Source organism: Garra rufa, chromosome 6 (genome assembly GCF_049309525.1).
Source record: "Garra rufa chromosome 6, GarRuf1.0, whole genome shotgun sequence".
NCBI lineage: Eukaryota > Metazoa > Chordata > Actinopteri > Cypriniformes > Cyprinidae > Garra > Garra rufa.
The window spans coordinates 24788139-24813652 of NC_133366.1; the positions used below are offsets into that span (position 1 = coordinate 24788139).

Genomic DNA, 25514 nt, shown 5'->3' on the forward strand with positions numbered 1-25514 from the left:
ACTTTACACGTTCATGGCTAAACTATGATCGTTTTTAGCCAGGGTAAAGTTAGACTTAGACACTTCAGTTTACTGACATTGCTAGATATTACCTCGTCTCGTCGGCATGACATTATGGAAGCTTAACAGAATGTTTCTTGAGCGAGTCGCAACTTAAATTTGACAGCAAAACACTCGTTTACAAAAAAATAAGGTGAACAGAAAGACGTAAGCTAATATTAGCTTGTTCACATCGAAAAAAAGTCCGCTCAAAACAGCCATGTTTTGCATCGGAGATTCATTCAACACAAAGTTCGCCGCGGTTATTGGCGTCAGTACACTAACGTAACAGCTATAATCAGCTGTCTGTCAGAAGATAAAGAACATTTTGGAGTTAGTTTTTTACCTACCTCATGACGAAGTAGACAACTTCATCAGTCGATCGTGTGGCAGAACCAGGCTCGTGTCATGGCGCGCTCCTGATGTAACGTTATTGTTAAAACGTGCCCCTGAACACCAATGAATGAACTCCGAAATACAACACAGCCAGGGAGTATCCCGTAACACAAACTGTTGTGAAAGTTAAAGAATAAACTCCAAAAATTTAACTCTTTCACACTTTTTTGCCTAACTCCTGATTTTCGAACTCCAGCAATTTGCTGTACACAAATGAAGCATTTACCCACTTCTCAAGGCACCACTACACCACAGATTTGCAATTTGCCGTGCATGTGATAACGCATTGTTTGTTTTGCTTACGGCCATATGTGTACATGTGAATGAACGGTGCGTACACCGTACATTTGTACTTTTTGCAACGCTACAACATTTTTTTCAACATCTTGAAATGTGTGATAAACATCGGCGCATGTCCTCTGATGTAACATTAAGAACTAGCGACAACGTATGATGACGTATAACAGTGTTGTAGTGGTTTCCCATTCCTTAGCTAAGCTAAGCTACAGCAGCAACACGGCAAAAGTAGTTTACTACATCTAAGCTATTTTTCAAAATGTAATTTTTCTACATGGTATGAACCATCATCTTACCAAATCAATGCTTTCTCAGTGGTCAATAAAATTGTCAGTCATACAGGCATAAAAGTTCAGTTTAACGTTACTTGTTTATTCAACAACGCTTCCAAACCAATTTGGCAACAAAAATCAGCATCATTTACAGGGCTGGATTTATCTCATATTGTGACATAGGCAAACAAAATTTTGGAGGGTTGAATTCTTTCTTTTAAAAAATGTTTTGAAAAAAAAAAGGCACTTGTTTCTGAATATTAAACGAATAAAACAGGGGAAACACAACAATACTGAATAACTGAATAAACTAGCCATACAAAGATTGATTTCAAAGATTTCATGAGAGCCTGATTTTTTTAATTCTCAAAATTTATAGAACAGAACATGGAAGTTTGAAGTATCAAGAATATTATATCCGCTCCTCGAGTACAATACCTTTTTGGACGCCTTGAGAGAGAAATTTATCTTTACGGATTACATAAACGAGTTTTTGTTTTCAATTTGTTTTATTTCGTTAAGTAATAATTTAAAGCTTCCTATAGATATGATTATCATCTCTGTAGAAATTAATACAATATTAAATAATTATATAGGCGATGCTGTATATGCTAATGATGTCTGTGCGCAATGTAGACAGCATTCACAAGTTTATCATGAATAAACATTACATAAAGTACTTAAAATTTAATAGCCTCACAAGAAACATTTTATGCATCCCAGAGTCTTGTCCATTAACTGACCTTCTTTTTTTCCATAATATTTGTATTATTCGTTTATATTCGTTATTTTCACCTTTATTTTGATCTCTTTACAAAACATTCTGAATGTTTTTATTTATTGTGAATCGCTTAATCTAAATAACTTTATGTATATATGCTATTTGCCATTTTGCAAACATTGTAAACGGCAATTATGCCAATAAAGTTTTGACTTTTTGATTGTATTTATGCCCGTGTGTGACCATAAACGATTTACAAATGGAACTAATGATTCACTCGTCAATGAAACACTATAGGTTATCTATTAATTAGACGAATATTATATATATATATATATATATATATATATATATATATATATTTATATGTATATGTTATATTCAACCTATTAACTGCATTCCAGTAAAAATCTCAGCCATGTAGCTTAATCAAAGCTTTAATGGCATGTCAGCATTTATCATTTCGATTCTGAATGTTAAAAGAGATCGAAATGATAGGAAAATTAACGAATATAAACGAATAATGTCCGAAGAAGATGTCCTCTCCAGGTCACCGTACAAACGAGTCATTCGGGCTTAGAGCGATGTTTGCTGCCGCTTCAGTTCAGTGCTTTACATGACTGCCCCCTACTGATCATGTCTTTCCTATGTCATTGTATTTTCCGTGTTCCCTTGGAATACACCGGCGTCACGCGAGACCACTTTACTTCCCGCGCGCATTTTAAATGGCCAGATCTGTAGGTTTCTCTCTCTGTGTTGTACATATATAAGAGGCAGTTTATGGTGTGAGGCAAAAGAGATGACTAAGCTTGCATTGCAGTCCCGTCTGTGACAGTTTTATGTCGTCTTCAAAAAAAAATCTACTGTTTTTCAGGATTCAGGCCTCAGGCTTTTTCCACTACAATATTGTCAGCAAGGATCTATTAAGCATGCACCTCTTAGGGTGCTTTTACACTTGGTTAGTTTCAGAAGTCTAAAAATGGTTGGTCTAAATTTACATTTGAAGTATGCATTCCCAACACTAAGCGCAACAGACCTTGAACACTCTCCTCCAGATTCACGAACGCTTTGTAAACATTAGATTTGACAGTTAAACTTGTATGCTAATGAATTCCAATCATTCATAAATAGGGAGCATGTGCATGGTCATTCACAATTAGCATAATCCAGGAACACAGTGGAATCTTCTTGACTACCTTCTCAGTTTGACTCCAGAATAGTGCATAAATGCAAAAAGGACTAATTGGCCATATGCCTAACAATACATATTCAATTAACATGTGTCCACCAAAATGTTTTTAACAAGGTGAAAAAATGCCAGGTATTCTTCTGAAAACAGCCAGCTGGTGGCGCTTGAGAACGTTTTGGTGTTCTTAAGCATTCTTAAACGAAACACCGCTGTGTTTAAACGGAGATGCACAGCGGCTCAGTTGTGACTTGTTTCAGAATACTTTTGATGACAAAAGAGAGCATAATCTTACTTTTGACAACGGAATAAAGCAAAATCAGGCAATAGTGTAATCTGCTTACCACCCACTCGCACCTATATTTGTTCTCTGATTTAGCTAACCGCACACGATCTTCCTATTACTATTATTCTAATTCTTAGTTTTGCATGATAATATAATGAATAGATGGTTCATTTTAACAGCTGATCTTCACATCGCTGCACACTTATATAGGCTTAATCACTCGTGCTTTTAAGCCAAATCCATGCTGAAAAACATTTTAGAAAATGTAGTTAATGTTTACATCTTTATTGATTTATCTCATCCACGCGCGACCAACCCACAAGTAGAATGCATTTTTTTATTACCAGACCCGCGGATATAACCACCCTCCGTGCATCACTGTCTCCGAGCGAGGCGGAGTAATAGCAAAGCTGCATTGTTTGTGACCCCACGCACAGAGTGAAATTATCCGACTCCAATACAGGAAAAATAAAACAACTTATAACACTGGGGCTAATACATGTATGTTAGCAAGATGCTGATTGTTTTCGACTACAGTCCTTAAACTTAACTGCAAGCAAACCTTTAACCAGCAGTAACATTATGCCAGTTCCCAACGGTTCTGTGCTTTTCTTTCACTAAGTGAAAGCAACACTTCATAGTTTACTAGTAATATATAGTAAATATATGACCATAGGACAGAATTTAAGCCTGACTTTAAATTGGCGCTACTAAACACGGATATCGGCCGATATATAAAAAAAAAAAAAAACGCAAATATTGGCCTGATATATCGGCCAAACGATATATCGGTCGACCTCTAAAGTGAACCCCAGTTCAAAAAATAAATAAAAAAAGACAACAAACAAACGGAAACAAATTTGTGAAATATTACAGTAGTGAATCAAAATGCAGTATCATCAGTTTGCCAAAAAGAACACGTTTTACGCACCATTAACACTTGGTGGGAAGTAGGGGCCTCATTTATAAAGCGTGCATACACTCAGATTTGACCTTAAGAGTGTGTGTATTCTTAAATCCACGCCAACGCTCATATTTGTAAAAACAGGCTTTGACGTGAAAAAGTGCTTAGCGTCACAGACGTACACACTTTTTCTTGTCGGAGCACTGCAGGTTTTTGAAAATGTAAGCTAATATTGCAGGTTGCTGTTAAATTAAAATTAATGAATTTGGATGATGATGATGGCGATCTTTTATATGTTAATGCAATTAGTTAGGAGTCGCTTACAAGGCAGAGAACTGAAACCATAAAGTTGCACGCAAGTTCATTTGCGATTCATAGATTTCACATTTGAAAGAGACGCCTATTTATTCTATGAATCACATGTACACATCTTTGAGAGATTCCATCCAAATTTAGCATGGTTTCAGTGCAATATTTTATAAATGAGGCCCCAGGTGTACCTTTCTTTCGTACCAACTAACAATGTGAAAAATTTGAAAGTTTTCGTCAGATCCTTTGTCAGCTTTACAAAGGATTTATGCAAAATTCGTTGTGCTTGTATTTCATAAATGAGGCCCAATGTTCACTACATTTTTTTATTGGTGTGAAGGCCTTCCTGTAATCTATACAAATCATAAAAGATTGGACAGTTGGGTGAAACTAAATTAAATGGATAGTTCACCCCAAAATGAAAATTCCATCATCATTTACTTTATTATACAAGTTTGGAATGACATGACACCTGAATATATGTTGAGTTTTTGGGTGACCTATCCCTTTAAAGGGTTAGTTCACCAAAAAAATGAAAATTCTGTCATTAATTACTCACCCTTGTGTCGTTTAAAACCCGTAAGACCTTTGTTCATCTTTGAAACACAAAATAAGATATTTTAGATTTATTTTATTTTAGATTTTAGAAATCAGAGAGCTTTCTGACCCTGAATATATATAAACACATCTAACACATTCAAGGCCCAGAAAGGTACTAAGGACATTGTTAAAATAGTCCATGTGATATCAGTGGTTCAACCTTAATTTCATGAAGCTACAAGAATACTTTTTTTTATCTTCCGTGTCAAACGACGCATGTTCTTGAGAGTACCATGATGCATACGTGTGCATTTCTATGATTAAAAACAAGGTGCAGCGCATCAAGGTTTAGTGTCAGAATGATGGCTCCTGCGTCAAAGACTGACACCGAAAAGAAGAAATTGTTGAAAGTTATTTTTGTTTTCTTTGCACACAAAAATATTTTTGTAGCTTTGTAACATTACAGTAATTACAGTCCTTACTACCTTTCTAGGTCTTCAATGTGGTAGTTGCATTACTGTCTATGGAGGGTCAGAAAGTTCTCAGATTTCATCAAAAATATCTTAATTTGTGTTCTGAAGATGAACGAAGGTCTTACAAGTTTGGAACCACAAGAAGGTGAGCAATTCATGATAGAATGTTGATTTTTGAGTGATTTTTTTTTTTTTTTAAATTAACAAAGTTTTTTTTTATTTGCGCACAAAAAGTATTCTTATAGCTTCTTAACATTACAGTTACAGTAATTACTGTCTTTACCACCTGTCTAGATCTTAACCGTGGTAGTTGTATTGCTGTCTATGGAGGGTCAGAAAGCTCTCAGATTTCATCAAAAATATCTTAATTTGTGTCTTACAAGTTTGGAACCATAAGAGGATGAGCAATAAATGACAGAATGTTAAAGGAACACTCCACTTTTTTTGGAAATAGGCTCATTCTCCAACTCCCCCCCCCCCCCCCCCCCGAGTTAATAAGTTGAGTTTTACCGTTTTGAAATCCATTCAGCCGTTCTCCTGTTCTGGCGATATCACTTTTAGCATAGCTTAGCATAGATCATTGAATCCTATTAGACCAATAGCATCACGTTCAAAAATGACCAACGAGTTTCGATATTTGTCCTATTTAAAACTTGAATCTCCTGTAGTTATATCGTGTACTAAGACCGGTGGAAATGCAAAGCTTCAATTTTCTAGGCTGATAAGATTAGGAACTACACTCCCATTCCGGCGTAATAGTCAAGGAAGTTTGCTGCCGTAATAAGGCTGAAGCAGGAGCAGTAATACCACGCAGCACATGTGCAAATGCTAAACTAGCTGGGAACTCATTTCTGATAATACTCCGCCTGCTTCAGCCATATTACGGCAGCAAACTACCTTGACTACTACGCCGGAATGGAAGTGTAGTTCCTAATCTTATCAGCCTAGAAAATTGAAGCTTTGCATTTCCACCGGTCTTAGTACACGATATAACTACAGAAGAGTCAACTTTTAAAAATCGTTGGTCATTTTTGAACGTGATGCTATTGGTCTAATAGGATTCAATATATATGCTAAGCTATGCTAAAAGTGATATCGCCAGAACAGGAGAACAGCTGAATGGATTTCAAAACGGTAAAACTCAACTTATTAACTCGGGGGGAGTTGGAGAATGAGTCTATTTCCAAAAAAACTGGAGTGTTCCTTTAATTTTGGGGTGATTTTTTAGAAGTTAACCATAAATCTATAATTGAAATTTGCCATTAACAAAATACATTCACTACCATTCAAAGGTTTTTTAGTTTGGTTCTTTTAGAGATGGCTACATATAAATACACCTTGTTTTTGATTGTGCCTGATGAGAGAACAATCATGCTGTTCTCCCAAAATCACAACCTAAAGAAACTCTATGTTGGTAAGTTCTGCCCACGTATTTCCGCTCTGTTTTTCATTCCAGACTTCCCTTTAGTTGGTGGCTGTTCTGGCATGATTGATCGCTGACGTGTCTCTCGGAGCGCTGTTGGACAGGGATGCCTGCAGATGTTCTGTTCTGATTAAGAATCCGAGCAGCAGTAATGAGCACAAGATCCCATGCACAACTCACGAGTGCCGTTTCCTGATGGCACCGGACCAACAGGTCTGCCTTACAAGAGGTGAGTTAATCTGGGGATACGGCCCGCCGCGGAATATACCCGTCTCATCCTTATTTGCTCTTTCTCTCATAATTTTCAGTATGGATGTGCCAAAGAGTGTGGTAATGAGGTAATCTTGGCACCAGAGGTACAGTGCCAGCTGGAGGACACAGTGACTGGCATACCGCCATTTTCAAGTACCAACAAAGACATTTCCCCCCTTCTCCATCTTCAAAGGATGCCAGTAAATCAGACACGGGCTCCTGAGAGAGCAAGACTGATAGAGAATAACTCCTGGGTAAGTGACAGCTCTGGCTGAAACGCGGGGTTTTGTCAGTCGGTTCGGTCTCCATCAGGTCTACGAAAATGTAGATGGAAGATAGAGATTGGACAGTAAATCTTAGAAGGGATGATAAGATTTATCTCTCCGTATAAAGTCAGGAATAGACAGAGAAGATCAATAAAGGACAGAGATAAAGAAAGGAACAGGCTGTTTTTTTCACTGATGTCATAATTGCAGTGTTGCACTGCTATTATAATGATGCCGCAGAAGATAAAAATATATGACTGGTATGTTATAAACCTGCAAAACAGATAAAAACGCATAGTGACATGCACAAACACCATCAAGTGCTCTGTATTTGACACACAGATGTATGAGCCTCCTGTTTGGTGCAAATGTGTCAGTGTCTCTGTAATAACATTTTTTTTCATGCTGTAAACAACTGTTCTGAACCTTTGACACACAGTGTGTCTTTTGGGCATATGTTGGGGCGTCTGTCTAATTACATCAGGCAGTAGGGTGCTGTCACCCCTGCAATGAGCCTTCAATGAGCAGACATTTTACCAAACACTGACTCCACCGGTGAGGATCCAGAAGGTTTTGTGCAGGTTCTGACTGTGTAGACGTCTGCTGTTCACATCAGCCGCCAGCTGGCTGTCAGCAGGTACGACAATAAACTCTCACTATGACCTACTGAGAATTACATACAGGTTAATAGGAGGTTTACAATGAACAATTCAATTTGACTGAGTTTCACTTGTATTTTTTTATTATTATTGAGATACTGTTACAGTTTGAATTGATTTCTATATTTTTTATTGACTTCTAAATTTTGTAATTGTTCCTTTTTTATATATTTATGTTTAGTTTTTATTAATATTATTAATATTATTTATTATTAGTTATTTTAGCACATCAAGTTAAGAAAATGAGAAATGTTATTTGGTAACTAGCTAAAATAAAAAGAGTTTAAATGTTTAAAAATCTATAAATATTTATTTTTTATGTAACCTTTTAGTTAACTATAATCACCCTGGTCATATACTCCCTTTTAATCTTCTACATCACAACTTTTGGGTTCTAACAGTTATTTTCAAGTATTCACATACAATACAGTTCAAAAGTTTAATAAGATACCGGTGTTGTTGTTTTTTTTTTAAGAAAAAACAATAATAATTAATAAATAATTGATAAAAAGTGACAGTAAAGAAATTTACAGTGCCTTGCAAAAGTATTCATACCCCTTCATTTTTATTATGTTGCTGCCTTATGTTAAACTGCTTTAAATTACCTTTTCCACATCAATCTACACTCTATACACCATAACTGCAAAGCAAAAAACAGATTTTTAACATATTTGCTAATTTATTACAAATAAAAAAACTTAAATCATTCTATTGCATAAGTATTCATACCCTTATCTCGGACAGTTGAAATTTAGCTCAGGAGCATTCAAAAAGCTTTTACATGTTACTACACTTCGAGTGAAGTTAACCTGTGGCAAATTCAATTGAATGGTTATGATTTGGAAAGACACACAAGTCTTAATAAAAGGTCTAACGGCTGAAAATGCATATTGGTGCAAATGCCAAGCCCTGAGGTAAAAAAAAAAAATAAAAAAAAAAACTGCCTGTAGAGCTCAGAAACAGGATTGCATCAACACATCTAGGTAAGAGTTCAGAATAAAAAAAATCTGCTGCATTGAAGGTTCACAGAAGCAAGCAGTCTAAGTTACCCTTAATGGAAATGTTTAAAACAACCAGCAAGGAGGCTGGCTTCCTTGCCAAACTGAGCAATTGATGAAAAATGGCCATGGTTAGAGTGGTGACCAAGAACCTGATAGTCACTCTAGTTGAGCTCCATTATCATATGTGAAAATTGGAGAGACCTACAGAAAAACAAACATCACTGCAACACTCCACTGATCTGGGCTAAATCCTCTCCTCAGTGAAGACACATGATAACGCATTCGAAATTTGCAAAAAAGCACCTAAAAGGCCCTCAGACTGTAATAAACTCAGACTGTTTCTCTGGTCTGATGAACCTCAATTCTAAGCATCATGTTTGAAGGAAACCAGACTCTGCTCATAACCTTAAGAGTACCATCTCAACAGGAAAGTGTGTTGGTAGCAGCCTCATGCTTTGAAGCTGTTTTTCAGAGGCAGGGACTAAGGGGCTCGTCAGAGTAGAAGAAAAGCTAAATGCACCAAAACATTGAGCTAGCATTCATGAAAACCCAGTTCAGAGCATTCAGAACCTCAGACTGGGCAGAAGGTTCACCTTTCAACAGGACAATAAGCTTAAGCACACAGCAAGAGCGGTTTATAGACAACTCTGTGAATGTCCTTGAGTGGCCCAGCCAGAGCCTGGGCTTGAACCCAATCAAACATTTCTGGAGAAACCTGAAAATGTCTGCCAGCCTTCATTCAAGCTGACTCAATAAGATGAGTGTGAAGTGAAGAGGTGAGGAGAAGAATGGCAGATAACTGCCAAATGTTGATGAGCAAAGCTTGTCGCATCATACCCAAAAAGACTGTAAAGGTGCTTCAGATGAATACTTATGCTATGTTCTTATTTCAGTTTTATTTTTAATAAATTTATGAAGTTGTGACAATTCTCTTTTTGCTTTGTCATTATGGTAGATAATGTAGTCATTATGGTGTAGAGTGTCGATTGATGTGGGGAAAAAAGTAAAATAAAGCAGTTTAAAATAAGGCAGCAACATAAAACGTGAAAAAAATGTAAGGGTATGAATACTTTCGCAAGGCACTGTATAATGTTACAAATATTTTTATTTTAAAAAAATGATGTTCTTTTGAACTTTCTATTTATCAAAGAACACAACTAGTACTATATTTCTATTTCTATATTACAATTGATCCAATGAATAAGAGTGCACTTTTACTGAAGTAGTTACTTTTAATCTAAATGAGATGAAGATGAACTAAGGTCTCATGCTGCGTTCACACCAAACGCGAATATGCATCTAAATTCGTGCCTGCCGCGTCTAGTTATACGCGTGACCACTTTGTGTTCATTCGCGCGTCAAGAGCGAAATCGACGCGCGTAAACACAAAAGTTTGAAGCGAAATTTACACGCGTCAGAGGCGAAAGTTTCAAACCCCGTTGGCGGCCATCTTTTTACAAGATGTCTGTTGTTGATCGGTCATTTATCGAGAGAGTCATCGCTCTGTATTTGCTCTGGAGAGCAGAACAGTGGCGTAGGGATCATCGTCACCGTATTTGGGTCCACCAGACCCTTCGGAGGCGAACCCAGTTCGGCGAGTTTCATCACTTGCTCCAGGAGCTGCGCCTGGATGACGGCCACTTTCAGCGGTACTTCCGCCTGTCCTGCGCCCAGTTCGATGACCTGCTGTCCCGCATCGGAGCGAGGGGATTTCAGGAGCGGTGGAACTTCCCTCTGTGCGTTGGAGCAGTATATGATGACAGAATTTTCATTTTAAAAGTGAACTACTCCTTTATGTTATTCCTCCTTTGATGTATAATAATTCTATAGGTCTGTGCCATTTCTTTGTTCAGGTTATTACTGTAAAATCTGTTATTTATTTTTGTTTTGATGATAAATGGAGCCAGCCTCCAAAAGTATTTAACCTGTCCTGTGATTTCTTTATTTTCCTCACACAACACTGTCCAGACACACTAAAGTATACACACTATTATAGTTATTATTGTTCTGTTATTATAGTGTAGACACACTACACTATAATAATGTTTCATATAATTAAGATTTAGATATGGAATAAATAGCATTCAATACAAAATGAATATGTGTCATTTATGTGATAAAACACTTGCTTTGTTGTGCATTAGAACCGCACTAGGCATTTAGTATTCATGTTTCATATTTGAATGAGTGACTCCAGGCGGGCCTGCCGCCACAGCATCAAGCAGACTCCTGATTGGTTAACGTGGCGCGAATTGACGCAGAAGTTCAGATTTTTCAACTCGGGCGGCAGACACGAATTCGCGTCAAACGCGTGATGCACAAAAAGCACAATTTGCGCGTATTGCGCCAGACGCGCGAATGAGGCGAATTCGCGTCTACCGCGCCACGCTAAACGCCAATTCGCGCCGCAAGAACTCCAGACGTGCGTAAACGCGTCTTACCATTGACTTAACATTGAAATCACTCGCGCCAGACGCATATTCGCGTTTGGTGTGAACGCAGCATTAGGGGTTTGGAACGACATGAAGGTGAGAAATTCATGACAGAATTTTCATTTTTGGGTGAGCTATGCCTTTAATGAACAAAAACAGATGAATTAGGCATCTCATTCCTGCACAAGAATCTGCTGGACAAATGCTCGAAGGGACATATATTGATTGCTCAATTTGGCATGAGAGTCATTTATAACAAGGACAGAGTAGACTCAAGCAAAAAGAATCAAATTAGTGAATGAGTCTGAAAGAAACATTTGAGTGAGTGAATGGATTCAAAGGACCTGGGTCACTGGGTGGAATCAAAAATCCCACGACTAGTGGTCAGATCAACAAACCACAAAAGGAGCAATGTCGTCCAAATGGAGAACTTTTGAAATAGTTGCCAATCCGAGAATTCACAAAGAACATCAGAACGACATCCAATGATTGCTCATCATTACTAACATCAGAAAGACACTGGTCAAAAATAGATCCATGGCAGAACAGCAAGGGAGAATCATTTTCTCACCAAGAAGTACACGAAAGCTCGCCTCATGTTTGCTAAGAAGTACTTGGATGATCCTCAAGAATTCAGGAACAAGTTATTATAGACAGATGAATCAAAAAGAACTTTAGGCTCTGTTATGTCTGGTGAAAACCTGCATTTCATAAGAACTGGGAAAAAATCAAACGAGAACAAAATAGCATACAATGCAAAGTTTATGGACAATATTAAACCCCAAAGTGAGCACAATCTTTTGGGAATACTAAACAAGCTATTTACCATTTAAGACAGACAGCATGTGAATTGAGACACAGCCAATGCAAAGCAGAGGATCAGATATTTAAACAGACATTTGATGGCCATACAATATGTATGTCACATTTCAGCAGATCTTGGTCAAACAGCTACAGTAAACCCTGAAAGTGCATGTCATTATGCCAGACTCCGTGACCACATCTAACATCTGACACAGACGCTTTCTGAAAACCGCTACAAAGGCCTCGTCACTCACAAATCACACCACAGATCCGGAGCTGCGGCAGCTGCGCGGAGAAATAAGACAAGCAGAGGATGGGTGGAAAACAGCCTTGGGAACATAACTGCCCGCCCATCCAGAGTGACTGAATCCATAACGCGTTGACAGGGTGTATTGCCGCCTGCCATGGCTCAGCTCTGCACGTCTTCCTTGTGTTGTCAGGGCAAGGGAGAGGAGAGCGGATCAGCGTGGGACGAGTGTGTCTGCCAGCAGCGCTCTGCCCTGAATCAGTCACTCAGCACTATCTGTCTAAGACGGACACTATCTCTGGAGCCGCAGAGTAAAGGGTCAGCATGACCCCGTGATGAGCTTGGCCGGTGCCATTTTGGGTGGTTCAGTTCAATTGAGCTTGGGAACATTCAAAGCTATCGAAATTTAGTTCATTCAGGGCTTCACAGTTGGCACAGTTTCTTGCCTGGTGGCCCGGTTGACCAACCATTTAAAAGTTTAGGGTTTGATAAGAAAAGTCTCATGTTCACTAAGGCTACATTTATTTGATATAGATAACTGTCCAGCCTTCAGATTCTCATGATTTGCTGCGCAAAAAAACTTTTTTTACTATTATTGGTGTAAACAGCTGTGCTGCTTAAAGGGATAGCTCACCCAAAATGAAAATTCTGTGATTAATTGTTCATCCTCATGTCGTTCCAAACCCGTAAGTCCTTTGTTCATCTTTGAAACACAAATTAGGATATTTTTGATTAAATCTGAGAATTTTCTGACCCTACATAGACAGCAACACAACTACTACGTTCAATCCCCAGAAAGGTAGTAAAGACATTTCTAAAATAGTCTGTGACTTCAGTGGTTCAACCATAATGTTTAGAAGCTAAAAAATACTTTATGTACTTTATTTAATACTTTATATCTTAACGTGAATGCACGTCGAAGAAAATAACGTTATTTTTGTTTTCTTTGCACACAAACATTATTCTTGTAGGTTCATACAATTAAAGTTGGACCACTGATGTCACATGGACTATTTTAACAATGTCCTTAAATTTCTGGGCCTTCAATGTTTTTAGTTGCATCGCTGTCTGTGCAGGGTCAGAAAGCTCTCAGATTTTATCAAAATATCTTAATTTGTGTTCCAAAGATGAACAAAGGTTTTACTGGTTTGAAACAAGATGAAGATGAGTAATTAATGACAGAAATACTATTTTTGGGTGAACTATACCTTTAATATTTTTTGGAAAACTCTGATTTTTGTCCCCCTTTTAGAATTCTTTGATGAATAGAATGTTCATAATAATAAAAGGTTGAAAAGAAATGTCACTTTTGACCAATTTACTGCATCCTTGCTGAATAAAAAGCATCAATTTCTTTAAAGCAAAAAATAAATAAAACATTGCAACAGTAGTATATCATTTTTAGAAAAGTATTTTATGTGCCAGGATATTGTAATAGTAATTATACATTTTTTGGAACATAACTGACATTAAAATATTGCCTTAATTGTATTGAATATACATACCTTAACTGTATTGAACCGGAGTACAGTCATGGCCAAAAGTTTTGAGAATGACACAAATATTAGTTTTCACAAAGTTTGCTGCTAAACTGCTTTTAGATCTTTGTTTCAGTTGTTTCTGTGATGTACTGAAATATAATTGCAAGTTCATACATTTCAAACAATTACATTTACATGACATTTATGCAAAGAGTCAGTATTTGCAGTGTTGGCCCTTCTTTTTCAGGACCTCTGCAATTCGACTGGGCATGCTCTCAATCAACTTCTGGGCCAAATCCTGACTGATAGCAACCCATTCTTTCATAATCACTTCTTGGAGTTTGTCAGAATTAGTGGGTTTTTGTTTGTCCACCTGCCTCTTGAGGACTGACCACAAGTTCTCAATGGGATTAAGATCTGGGGAGTATGCTGGAAAATGCGTTGTTCTTCACCAAACTGTTGTTGGATAGTTTGAAGAAGTTGCTGTTGGAGGGTGTTTTGGTACCATTCTTTATTCATGGCTGTGTTTTTGGGCAAAATTGTGAGTGAGCCCACTCCCTTGGATGAGAAGCAACCCCACACATGAATGATCTCAGGATGTTTTACTGTTGGCATGACACTGGACTGATGGTACAGTAGCGCTCACCTTTTCTTCTCCGGACAAGCCTTTTTCCAGATGCCCCAAACAATCGGAAAGAGGCTTCAACGGAGAATATGACTTTGCCCCAGTCCTCAACAGTCCATTCGCCATACTTTTTGCAGAAGATCAATCTGTCCCTGATGTTTTTTTTTGGAGAGAAGTGGCTTCTTTGCTGCTCTTCTTGACACCAGGCCATCTTCCAAAAGTTTTGGCCTCACTGTGCGAGCAGATGCGCTCACACCTGCCTGCTGCCATTCCTGAGCAAGCTCTGCACTGGTGGCACTCCGATCCCGCAGCTGAATCCTCTTTAGGAGACGATCCTGGCGCTTGCTGGACTTTCTTGGATGCCCTGAGCCTTCTTAACAAGAATTGAACCTCTTTCCTTGAAGTTCTTGATGATCCTATAAATTGTTGATTTAGGTGCAATCTTAGTAGCCACAATATCCTTGCCTGTGAAGCCATTTTTATGCAACGCAATGATGGCTGCACGCGTTCCTTTGCAGGTCACCATGGTTAACAATGGAAGAACAATGATTTCAAGCATCACCCTCCTTTTAACATGTCAAGTCTGCCATTCTAACTCAATCAGCCTGACATAATGACCTCCAGCCTTGTGCTCAACAACATTCTCACCTGAGTTAACAAGACGATTACTGAAATGATCTCAGCAGGTCCTTTAATGACAGCAATGAAATGCAGTGGAAAGTTTTTTCGGGATTAAGTTAATTTTCATGGCAAAGAAGGACTACGCAATTCATCTGATTACTCTTCATAACATTCTGGAGTATATGCAAATTGCTATTATAAAAACTTAAGCAGCAACTTTTCCAATTTCCAATATTTATGTAATTCTCAAAACTTTTGGCCACGACTGTACACAGAAGTGCACATCAAAGAGCTAGACAAGATGAGCATTTGAGGTTAAATAGTAAATAAATTGTATTTTTTTGTTTGTTTGTTTGTTTTTTGAAAATAACCAATTGTTTTACTAGACAAGACCCTTCTTCCTTGGGTTGGATTGTTTAGAGCCCCTTTGAAGCTGCATTTTGGAAGTTCAAACTCGCAGGCACCATAGAAGTCCACTGTATGTAGAAAATTCCTGAAATGTTTTCCTCAAAAAACACAATTTCTTTACGAATGAAAAAAGAAAGACATGAACATCTTGGAAAGGGGGTGAGTAAATTATCTGTAAATTTTTGTTCTGGAAGTGAACCAATCATTTAATAAATTATGCATGTGTAATGAGCAGTGTTGGGAAAAGTTACTTTTAAAAGTAATGCATTACAATATTGTGTTACTCTTTAAAAGTAAAAAAGTAAAAAATTACATTCCTTAGTTTTACGAAAAATAATGTGTTTTGTTACTTTTGCGTTACTTTCAAAATCTGGGCAGGGTTTGCTTGTATGTTTTTAATATAAAAAAGTCTATTTTTGACAAATGTAAAAGCCCTTTCACACCAAAATCCTCAGGCTGAAGGAAAAAAAAACATTCACATCTATACAGTAGAACCCAGAAGAAGATAGTTTAATACTCTTCAGCATTAAAAAAATAAAAAAAATATTTGTATTAACATATTTAATTATTGCAGGTTTGTGTCATACTCTGAGTTGCATTTCAGTGAATTTATTCATTTTGAAGAATACTGAATCAGTTTTTTTGTGTGTGAGTGAGTGAGATGAATTAATGCATGTTCACATTTATTTTAGAAACTAAAGCAATATCTTACTCCAGATTTCTATCAACATGGGGACAGTAGAGCTTTCAATCAATAAATGGAGGGAAAAAGTAACTGCCATTACTTATTCAAAGTAACTCAGATATGTTCTTGTAAATTAAAAATTAATGCTTTACTTTACTAGTTACTTGGAAAAGTAATCTGATTACCTTACTTGTAGAGCATTACCCCCAACACTGATAGTGAGCAATACAATAATAGTTGAAACTAATGTTAATGCTAGTTAAACACACAAGACATGTTGTCATTAATAGTAACACATTTAAACGCCTCTTGTTCAACACTTTTAATGATTTGAGAACTTTAAAGCGCAATCTTGATTACTTTTTAATTAATTGTGCCACCCTAGGTAAGTTCAATTAACTTTAATTTAGCTCACGTCCTAATGGACATCAGCATGTGTCATAATGATGCTTGTGTTGAACCAACACACCTCTGGCAACCTTAGCGCAATTTACTGTTATTCAAAAGCCAACTAAGCAATTAGCCAAACGTTTAGTAAACTAAATATTTTCAAGTGTGACCTTTTTGACTCTGCCAATTGCTTTTAAACCAGCATTATCCCTGGTACAGCATTTGTTTTTAATAAGCAGCCCCGGCAACATTTAGACTGTTTAACTGAACAGCAGTAAACATAAATAAGATGGCTGCTTGACTTTAAAGTTCCTGTACAGCAGTCTGAGCCCATTATAATTACATGTCTTATCTTTGTCAGCTCATTCTATCTTGTTTTCCTAAAACGCCTCCTCCGTTTAACTGGATGTGATGTCTAACCCTCATTAGGTGACTGTAGCCATACAAAGAGCGATCATGTGTCATTATTAGACCAGCTTAGAGAAGTACAGTGACAGATCGTGCTGAGCATAAAACGTCACACATACACGCACACAAACAGACCTCCAGCCAGGCCTTTGCTTGTTTTGAAAGACTCATTTCTTGTTAGCACATCTGTCATCTTCGCAGTATCGTTTTTTCCCCTCTGAACCAAGACCAATTTCAAAACTGGTATTTAAGGTTGCGGTTTATGACAAACTGACCCTAGATGAGGGTAGAAGGACAGCTTCCCTCCAGTGCATTATTTCTCAACTTCAATAGCCCTATGATGAAAGCTGGGAGTGAAAACCGACGGGCCTGTTCTCGCCTAGCAGTTGGAAATCTACATGGGGGAGGGGTGGATACCGCAGGGAAGTGAGCGCGCCTTCATCCGAACTGCGGCTCTCAATATCCCATCTGCATTACAATGAGGTTATGGTTCTTCAGCGAACACAATCATCAAACATCTCTCTCTTGGTATTCATCTGCTTGCTCTCACACATTCTTCCAGTAAACACAAGAATCCAACCATGGCAAGAAAAATGATCCTGTTTAGCTGCAAATTAAGTATTATCAGGTCATTGCGGAGTAAATCATCACCTCAAGGAGCCTGTAAAGGTCAGGATCACCGATGGAGGAGGGTACATGATGATTCATGGGAACTCAGCTTGCAGAGCCTTTCTCGCAAAACAGACCACTTAAAACACCCAGGCCCTTCAAAGACATTTAACTTTGAGGAATTTTACCTTTTCCCTGATTAAACTCTTCTTGAATCTTCTTCACTACTGCCAGACCCGTCTGTTCTTCATTCCCAGCTGAAAACAAAGAGAAAAAAAAGACAGAGAAGCATGGTATTAATTAGGGTTGGGCGATGTCGACCAATTTGGCATCGTACGATGTGTAATGTGAAACATCGCGATGGACGATGGCATCGTCATCGGGGCGGGGGGCGGGAGTTTTGGGGTTTGGGGGTTGTTGTTAAATAATTAAGTCATAACGAATTAATTAATTGTAGCCTACCGTTTCCACCAGTGCTTAATTTGAGCCGGATCCTGTTCCGGAAAATGTCCGATTTTGGATTTTTATTTGTTTTTAAAGATCCGGCATTAAGCGCATTAGATCGTGACAGTGCGTGCGTGCATACGAGACAGAGCAAGCGCGGGTTTATGTAGATGTATTTGGAGGATGTGTGTTGGTCCTTAACATATTTTTGACCAGTCAGCTTTTTTAAGTTCAAAATGGCTCTCACTGATTGCTTACTGCTTAACCCACTCTCTCCAAACGCATTTAATGAGCAGCGAAATGTTTAGAGAGAAAGTATAATATCAGAAATAATACCAAATCAAACTAAATATTATTATGTATTAACATTATAAACACTATAAACATAGCTATAAGTTAGTTACCCTGACTCCAAAACGAATCATTTAAATGTAACGGTATTCAGAACAGAACAGGAATGAAACAAAATATATAAAGTTAAGAAACCAAAACAAAGCGAAACTAAAAATAGCAGGCGTTGGACTCATGCACCTCTATAATTCGGCACAAATCCAAGTGTTTCCTACCCTGGAAATCCAGAGGTCTCGCAAGAGCACAATTTGAATTGTCTCTGCAAGACACTCTGGCATCGAGCAATGATGCAGGTTACTGCAATACGTAAGCAATTGTGGGAACCAATCAAATTGGTGTATCTGATGTAGGCGGGCCAGAGGCGAGCTAAGCTGTTGATGACAGCACTGCGACGTCCAAATCATGTAGTAAACTTTGAAAGATCGCTGTCGCTACAGATGAACAACAAGTTGTTTGAAACGGCTTTGGCCGCTACAATGAACGAGTTAGACTTGGCTTTCCATATAAAAGAGGAACAGAAAACCGAAAACTCAAATCGTTCCTTTGCAAGAAGGACGTTTTTGCTGTTTTGCCGACTGGATACGGCAAGAGTTTAATCTATCAGTTCACGAGTTCACGCTTACATATAATTAGCCGGAGAATGGTAGTGCATGTTTGGCGTGCTGTCCGGTGAAGGGCTCCGAGCTCGGGAGTGGCCCGAACCCAGAGTACGTTACCCCCCAATAGGAGTAGCGAGAACTCGGAGTGATGAGATGGGGTGGTGGAGGGTTACTGATAAACCATCGAGTGAATTGAGGTGAGTCAGCTGTATTTAAACCTATGGCGCTGATTGACTTGTGATGTTTACGCTAAGCATCTGACGCGCTTCTCCCGAACTTTGTTAATGAAACATCATTTAGCTCTGCTGGTAGCTAAGCGTGTATTGTTGTGATTGGTCGTGGCGTTATCCAATTGCGTGCAGTTAGAGTTTCAAATGCATGCTTGGTGCCGCCCCTCGAGTTAGGCAGTTTTCATTGCTCGATCCCAGACCCTTAATCTTAATAGATTAGGGTCTGGATTTTTCCAGGCTAAGTGTTTCCATATTCCCAATGTATTTGAATGATAAACTGTTATTTATAATGTATACTAGGCTTTGTACTTTACGTTCGTATTTCGATGGAAAAAAATATAAGCTATTCTCTTCAGCAAAAATGTCCAGAAATCTTCATATTTAAACTTGTTTTTTATTCCAAGCTCTGTTCGTTATGGTAAAACCATGAAAAAGGCATATTTGGTGTAGTTTATTTAATCTAATTTAATTTAAAAACATTTAGATTTTTTTTCTTCTGTTTTCGTATGCCTCATTTATTAATGTAAACGAACTAGTTCATGTAATTCGTTTGGAGTTCACTGTAATTTGTATTGTGATCGCTAACAACTTCCTTATTATTCCTTGTTATTTCCTCATAATAATAATAAAATAAGTAAAGATGCGGAAATTGAAAGCATGCATTTCATTTGGCTATATAGTGTGATTAAGTGTGTGTTTTTCGCGAGCGGGTTTCTGCGGGGGCAGGGCGGGGCAGAGGATCGCGATGCCGGCTCAGCATCATGATGTCTATTGGCCATCGGCGATGGACAATGGCATCGTCTATCGACCCAACCCTAGTATTAATCAATAATATTATGTTCTCATCATATAAATGCATGTTATAAAATGGCAAATGTAAAATGTACAGTATATTAGCAAATCAGTAAAAACGCAAAACAAATATCAAAATAAATCTGCATTCTAAGTGAATTTACCTCTATTTGCGGATGGTAAAATTAAAAGTGCATTCAGTAGTTTGGACCTTAAAGGAATAGTTCACCCATAAATCAAAATTCTGTCATTAATTACTCACCCTCATGTTGTTCCAAACCTGTAAGACCTTTGTTCATCTTCAGAACACAAATTAAGATATTTTTGATGGAATCTGAGAGCTTTCTGACCCTGTATAAACAGCAACGCAACACACATTTGAGGCCCTGAAAGGTAGTAAGGAGGACATTAATAAAAAAAGTTCATGTAACATCAGTGGTTCAACCCTAATTTTATGAAGCTACAAAAATACTTTTTGTGCGCAAAGAAAACAAAATAAACAACTTTATTCAACAATTTCTTCTCTTCCGTCGTGGTACTCTTGTGATTGTGCATCAAAGACTGACACAGAAAAGAAGAAATTGTTGAAAAATGACACATAAATGTCATAAAATTAATGATGGATTATTTTAATGATGTCTTTACCACCTTTCTGGGCCTTTAACATGGTAATTACACTGCAACTATGCAGGGTCAGAAAGCTCTTAGGTTTTACGGGTTTGGAACAACATGAGGGTGAGTAATTAATGACAGCATTTTCATTTTTGGGTAAACTATCTCTTTAAGAAATAGAGATATGCAAAGAGAATGCTTATTCTCATTGGCTGGTGCCTCTAGATCCACTAGTAGTGTAGTGTGGTTGGTGATGTGAAGAGCAACAATTAGACAGTGGAACACACTTATTACCACGCTTTACCAGCAAAGACAACACTGGAAAGGCAAACACAAGGTGGTTTGATGAAGGAGAAAATCCTGAGTAGTGATGACAAAGTCACTTCTTTTTAGTTGGACGGCTATGGGAATTAATTATTGCACAGATTGCTCTTTAAAACTCAAGCATTAATGTCATTTACATAAAACTCAGTGACAATCATGCTGAACCACGCTGACTGAAATTACACTGACTAAACACAGTAATGTTAATGCTAACTAAAAATGACTGAATGCCTTTAATCAAATTCTTCAGAAAGTTAATTTAAGGAAAAAGACTTGCTTTATATATAAATTCATATATAACGTGGATGTTACAGGGCACATTATCAGAAAAATATGGTAGAATGTTACAAGGTAGCATATTACCACTTCAGGAGTCCATATATACTGCCATTCAAAAGTTTGGGATCAGTAAGATTTGTAATGTTTTTAAACAAGACTTTTTTGCCTTATCAAGGCTGTGTTTATTTGATTAAAAATACACAAAAAACAGTAACATTGTGAAATATTATCGCAATTTAAAACAGTGGTTTTCTATTTAAATATACTTTAAAGTAGAATTTATTCCTGTGATATAAAGCTGAATTTTCAGCATTATAGTGTCACACAATCCTTCAGAAATCATTTTAATATGGTGATTTATTATCAATGTTGGAAACAGTTGTGCTGCTTTTTTTTTTTCTTTTTTTTTTTTGAGAAACCTGCAATGTGTTTTTCAGGATTCTTTAATGAATAAAATGATAAAAAGAACAGCATTTATTTAAAACAGAACTCTGTTGTAACAATATACACTGTCGCTCAAAGTTTAGGGTCAGTACATTTTTTCTTTCTTTCTTTCTTTCTTTCTTTAAAAGAAATTAATACTTTTATTCAGCAAGAATGCGTTAAATTGATAAAAACTTAAAAAGTGATAGTAAAGACTTATATTGTTAGAAAAGATTTATATTTTGAATAAATGCTATTCTTTTTAATGTTTTATTCATCACAGAATCCTGAAAAAGTATCACAGGTTAAAAAATAAATAAGTTCCAACACTGAATGATTTCTGAAGGATCATGTGACACTTAAGACTGCAGTAATGGGAGATTAAAATCCAGCTTTGTATGAAAGAAGTAAATCATATTTTAAAGTATATTAAAATAGAAAACTGATATTATAATATTTCATAATATTGTAATGTATTTTTTGATCAAATAAATGAAACTCTGATAAGCATAAGAAAGAAACGGCTATGTATATTTAGGTACAGCATTTAGGAGTAAATTATGTACAGAAATATTGTTTTTTTGACAGTTTACCAAAAAAGAGGCACAGATTTACCTCTGGCTTCAAGCAGCAATTGCGCAACAGTTTTACTGTGAACTTTACCAACAGGGTTTAACCAAAAAAAGTATATTTAAAAATTCTGTCAAGTTCTGTTCACATACAGTACCCTAAGAAACCTGTCCTGCATTTGAACGAACATGTGAGGAAAGTTACTCTTGCATAAGCCCTTCTTATTGCCTTTTATGTGACGCTACACTTCAGGAGAGAGCTCTTATTGATAATGCGCACTGACAGGGAGTAAAAAAAAAAGGGGGAGAGACATTGGGCTGGTGCTCAGTTAGCACTATTCATACTAATGACTGACTGTACATGGTATGGCAAATATTTAAAATCAATCACAAGTAGGAGAAAACCAATTTAAAAGACTGTATAAGTACAAGAACTGATCTGTAAGCTAGAGTCAAGACACCAGTGGAATGGTTTTGGTTCAATGATTTGTAATCAGGTAAGGGGTGATACTATACCAATGACCACATGCATGTCCAAGCTGACCAGATGTCTGGAAATCTCATATCCCATTCCTCTGGTTCCCCCTGTAACTATGGCAACCTTTCCATTCTGCTTGGGCAAATCTGGGCAAGAGAGGAAAAAAAGAAAAGCATGACATGTTTTTATTGTGTAATAAATAAAAAAGATGTATTACAGTGACACAGACTGTCTTTGTTTGCGACATACTCTGACGTCCCTCTGTGAGTGTTCTTGGATGTGCCGTGGTCTCGGGATCATTAAATGTAGAAACTGCATCCTACACTGATGTACTGAGAACAGCATGACCTTCTTTTATGATAGGCCTACTAATGATGCCATTCCTTCACTCACTTTATGGCTATTTATTATAATTATTAATAATAAAAAAGAAGTTCACTTGTGCACTACTGATGCTTTAAGCAGAGAAATTATGAGAAGCCTCACTGATAAGCAATGTTACTTTTTCGTTGTCATTTCTGTTAAAACATCTAGTTAAAATTATGTTAACTGCATTCATTTCCCAACTTTTATTTTACTGTCATCACAAAAACATAGTCCAATAATGCAAATGAGCCTTAAAATCAGTGTTTCTTAATCATCTTTTTTTTCGTGGCTAATCCTGTCAGGCTTCAGAAGATTTAAATATTTCTGATACAAAAGACCATTGTGAGGATGGATTTGAGTCTAATCCTTTTGCTTTGCGCTGAGACATGGTTGCCCTTTAACAGTGATTTAAATTTAAATAAAGAGCTGTCTAAAATTGCAACTGAACAATCTTAAGTAGAAACATGTGATTAGTTTGTGATAATGCAGAAAATGCATCACTGAATCTCTGGGAAGAATCTGCTATAAATTACACTACCAGTCAAAAGTTTTTGCACAGTAAGATTTTTAATGTTTTTTAAAGAAGTCTCTTCTGTTCGCCAAGGCTGCATTTAGTACCGCAAAAACTGTACATTTCTGAAATATTTTTACTATTTAAAATAACTCTTTTCTGTTTGAATGGATTTTAAAATGCAATTTATTCATGTGATTTCAAAGCTGAATTTTAGCATTATGACTCCAGTCAAATGACCCTTACAGAAATCATTCTAATATTCTGATTTGCTGCTCAAAAAAATGTTTATCATTATTATTACTTAAAAAAATGTCTTTATCATTACTTTTAATCAATTTTAAGCAACCTTGCTAAATAAAATTATTATTTTTTATAATTTATTTTTTAAAAATAAATAGATTATAATGTTACAAAAGCCTTTTATTTCAGATAAATGCTGATCTTTGGATCTTTCTATTTATATACTTGTTTTAAATATTGATAATAATAAAATAATAATAATAATAAAAGTTTCTTAAACTGCAAATCAGCATATTAGAATGATTTCTGAAGGATCATGTGACACTAAAGACTTGAACAATGATGCTGAGTGAAAATTTATTCCTGATTTTTTTTTTTATATTTTCAAAAAGAAAAGTTATTTTAAACAGTAAAAACATTTCAAAATGTTTACTGCCTTTGCTGTACTTCAAATCAAATCAAATAAAAGTACTACAAACCTTACTGTGCAAAAACTTTTGACTGGTAGCGTAAATTACATATTCCTTAATAAATGGGCATAAGTATGTACTCCATCATTTAAAGCCGGCCATTTCAACCAGAGCCAAATTAAATTATAAGACAAAACAAATTGTTTTCTTTAAATATCATTACATTTAACTACACTAATTAGTGAACATCAACTTATGATCCATATTATTATAATCACTTTTAATGAAATGTATTATTATTATTATTATTATTATTATTATTATATTAAAAATGTCTTTAAAATATGACCTTAGCTTTGAAGTAAATAGGACAAAGGTTATAGTCGGTTATGTTCAGATAAGACATGAGAAACATGTTAAAACTGTATTTCTTTTAGGTTTATGAATAGTCACAGACGAGCTATAGAAGTCATATTATAGCCTAATATAAGAAAATGTTAAAAGAACAATCGACTCTCTCACACACACACACACACACACACACTGTAACCTGGAATCACATATCTCTGATCTTTCATATCATTTACTGACCTTTTTTTCTTCTTCTTTACAATAGAAGCAATACAATAAGAAGTAAATGGTGACTGATTCTTCCATTCTGCTATATAACTAATTTTGTGTTCATCGAGAAAAAAAATGAACGTGAGCAAATAAATGCAGATTTTTTGTTTTCGGGTGAACTGTCCCTTTAAGCGCACTTCTCACAAAGCGATTCTAAACATTCCCACTCTACTACTGACAGCGTGTAACTACTGAATAACTGTTTGACAGCTGTTTGACAATTAAATAAGTGCCCGTCAGAACACTACAAATTCGTGACCATAAAGAACCTCTAACCTGGCAGGCTGAAGGATCTGTTGAAAAGCTGGTACAGAAGAACTTTGACGCCGTCTAAGTAGAGTCTGATGAAGCCGAGGATACAAAGCAAAAACCACCACATGTTTGAAGATGACAGCGAGTGTCTCAGTATTTACGCTCCGTGCTGAAGTACAGCAGGGTGCTTTCAGCTGTTCGCACGATAGTTCCGCTCTCTACGTCAATTTACGGGGAGTAACCACTACCAAGAAAGAAAAAAAAGTAGCTGGTTTA

General features: G+C 36.7%; 1 protein-coding gene across 2 annotated transcripts in view; it reads right to left on the reverse strand.

Annotated features, from left to right (window-relative positions):
* Positions 1-25514, reverse strand: part of dhrsx (dehydrogenase/reductase (SDR family) X-linked) — an 83504-nt gene that overhangs the window by 48942 nt on the left and 9048 nt on the right. The window contains exons 1-3 of one of the 2 annotated variants that reach the window (XM_073842734.1): positions 25263-25514; positions 22874-22981; positions 17923-17991 (exon numbers count right to left, since the gene is read on the reverse strand). The exon at positions 25263-25514 is cut by the window's right edge and continues 142 nt beyond it. In XM_073842734.1, coding sequence (XP_073698835.1) covers positions 17923-17991; positions 22874-22981; positions 25263-25365 — 280 coding nt within the window. In that variant the 5' untranslated portion in view covers positions 25366-25514. The remainder of the gene's footprint in view (positions 1-17922; positions 17992-22873; positions 22982-25262) is intronic. The other variant, XM_073842735.1, reaches the window with a different exon arrangement.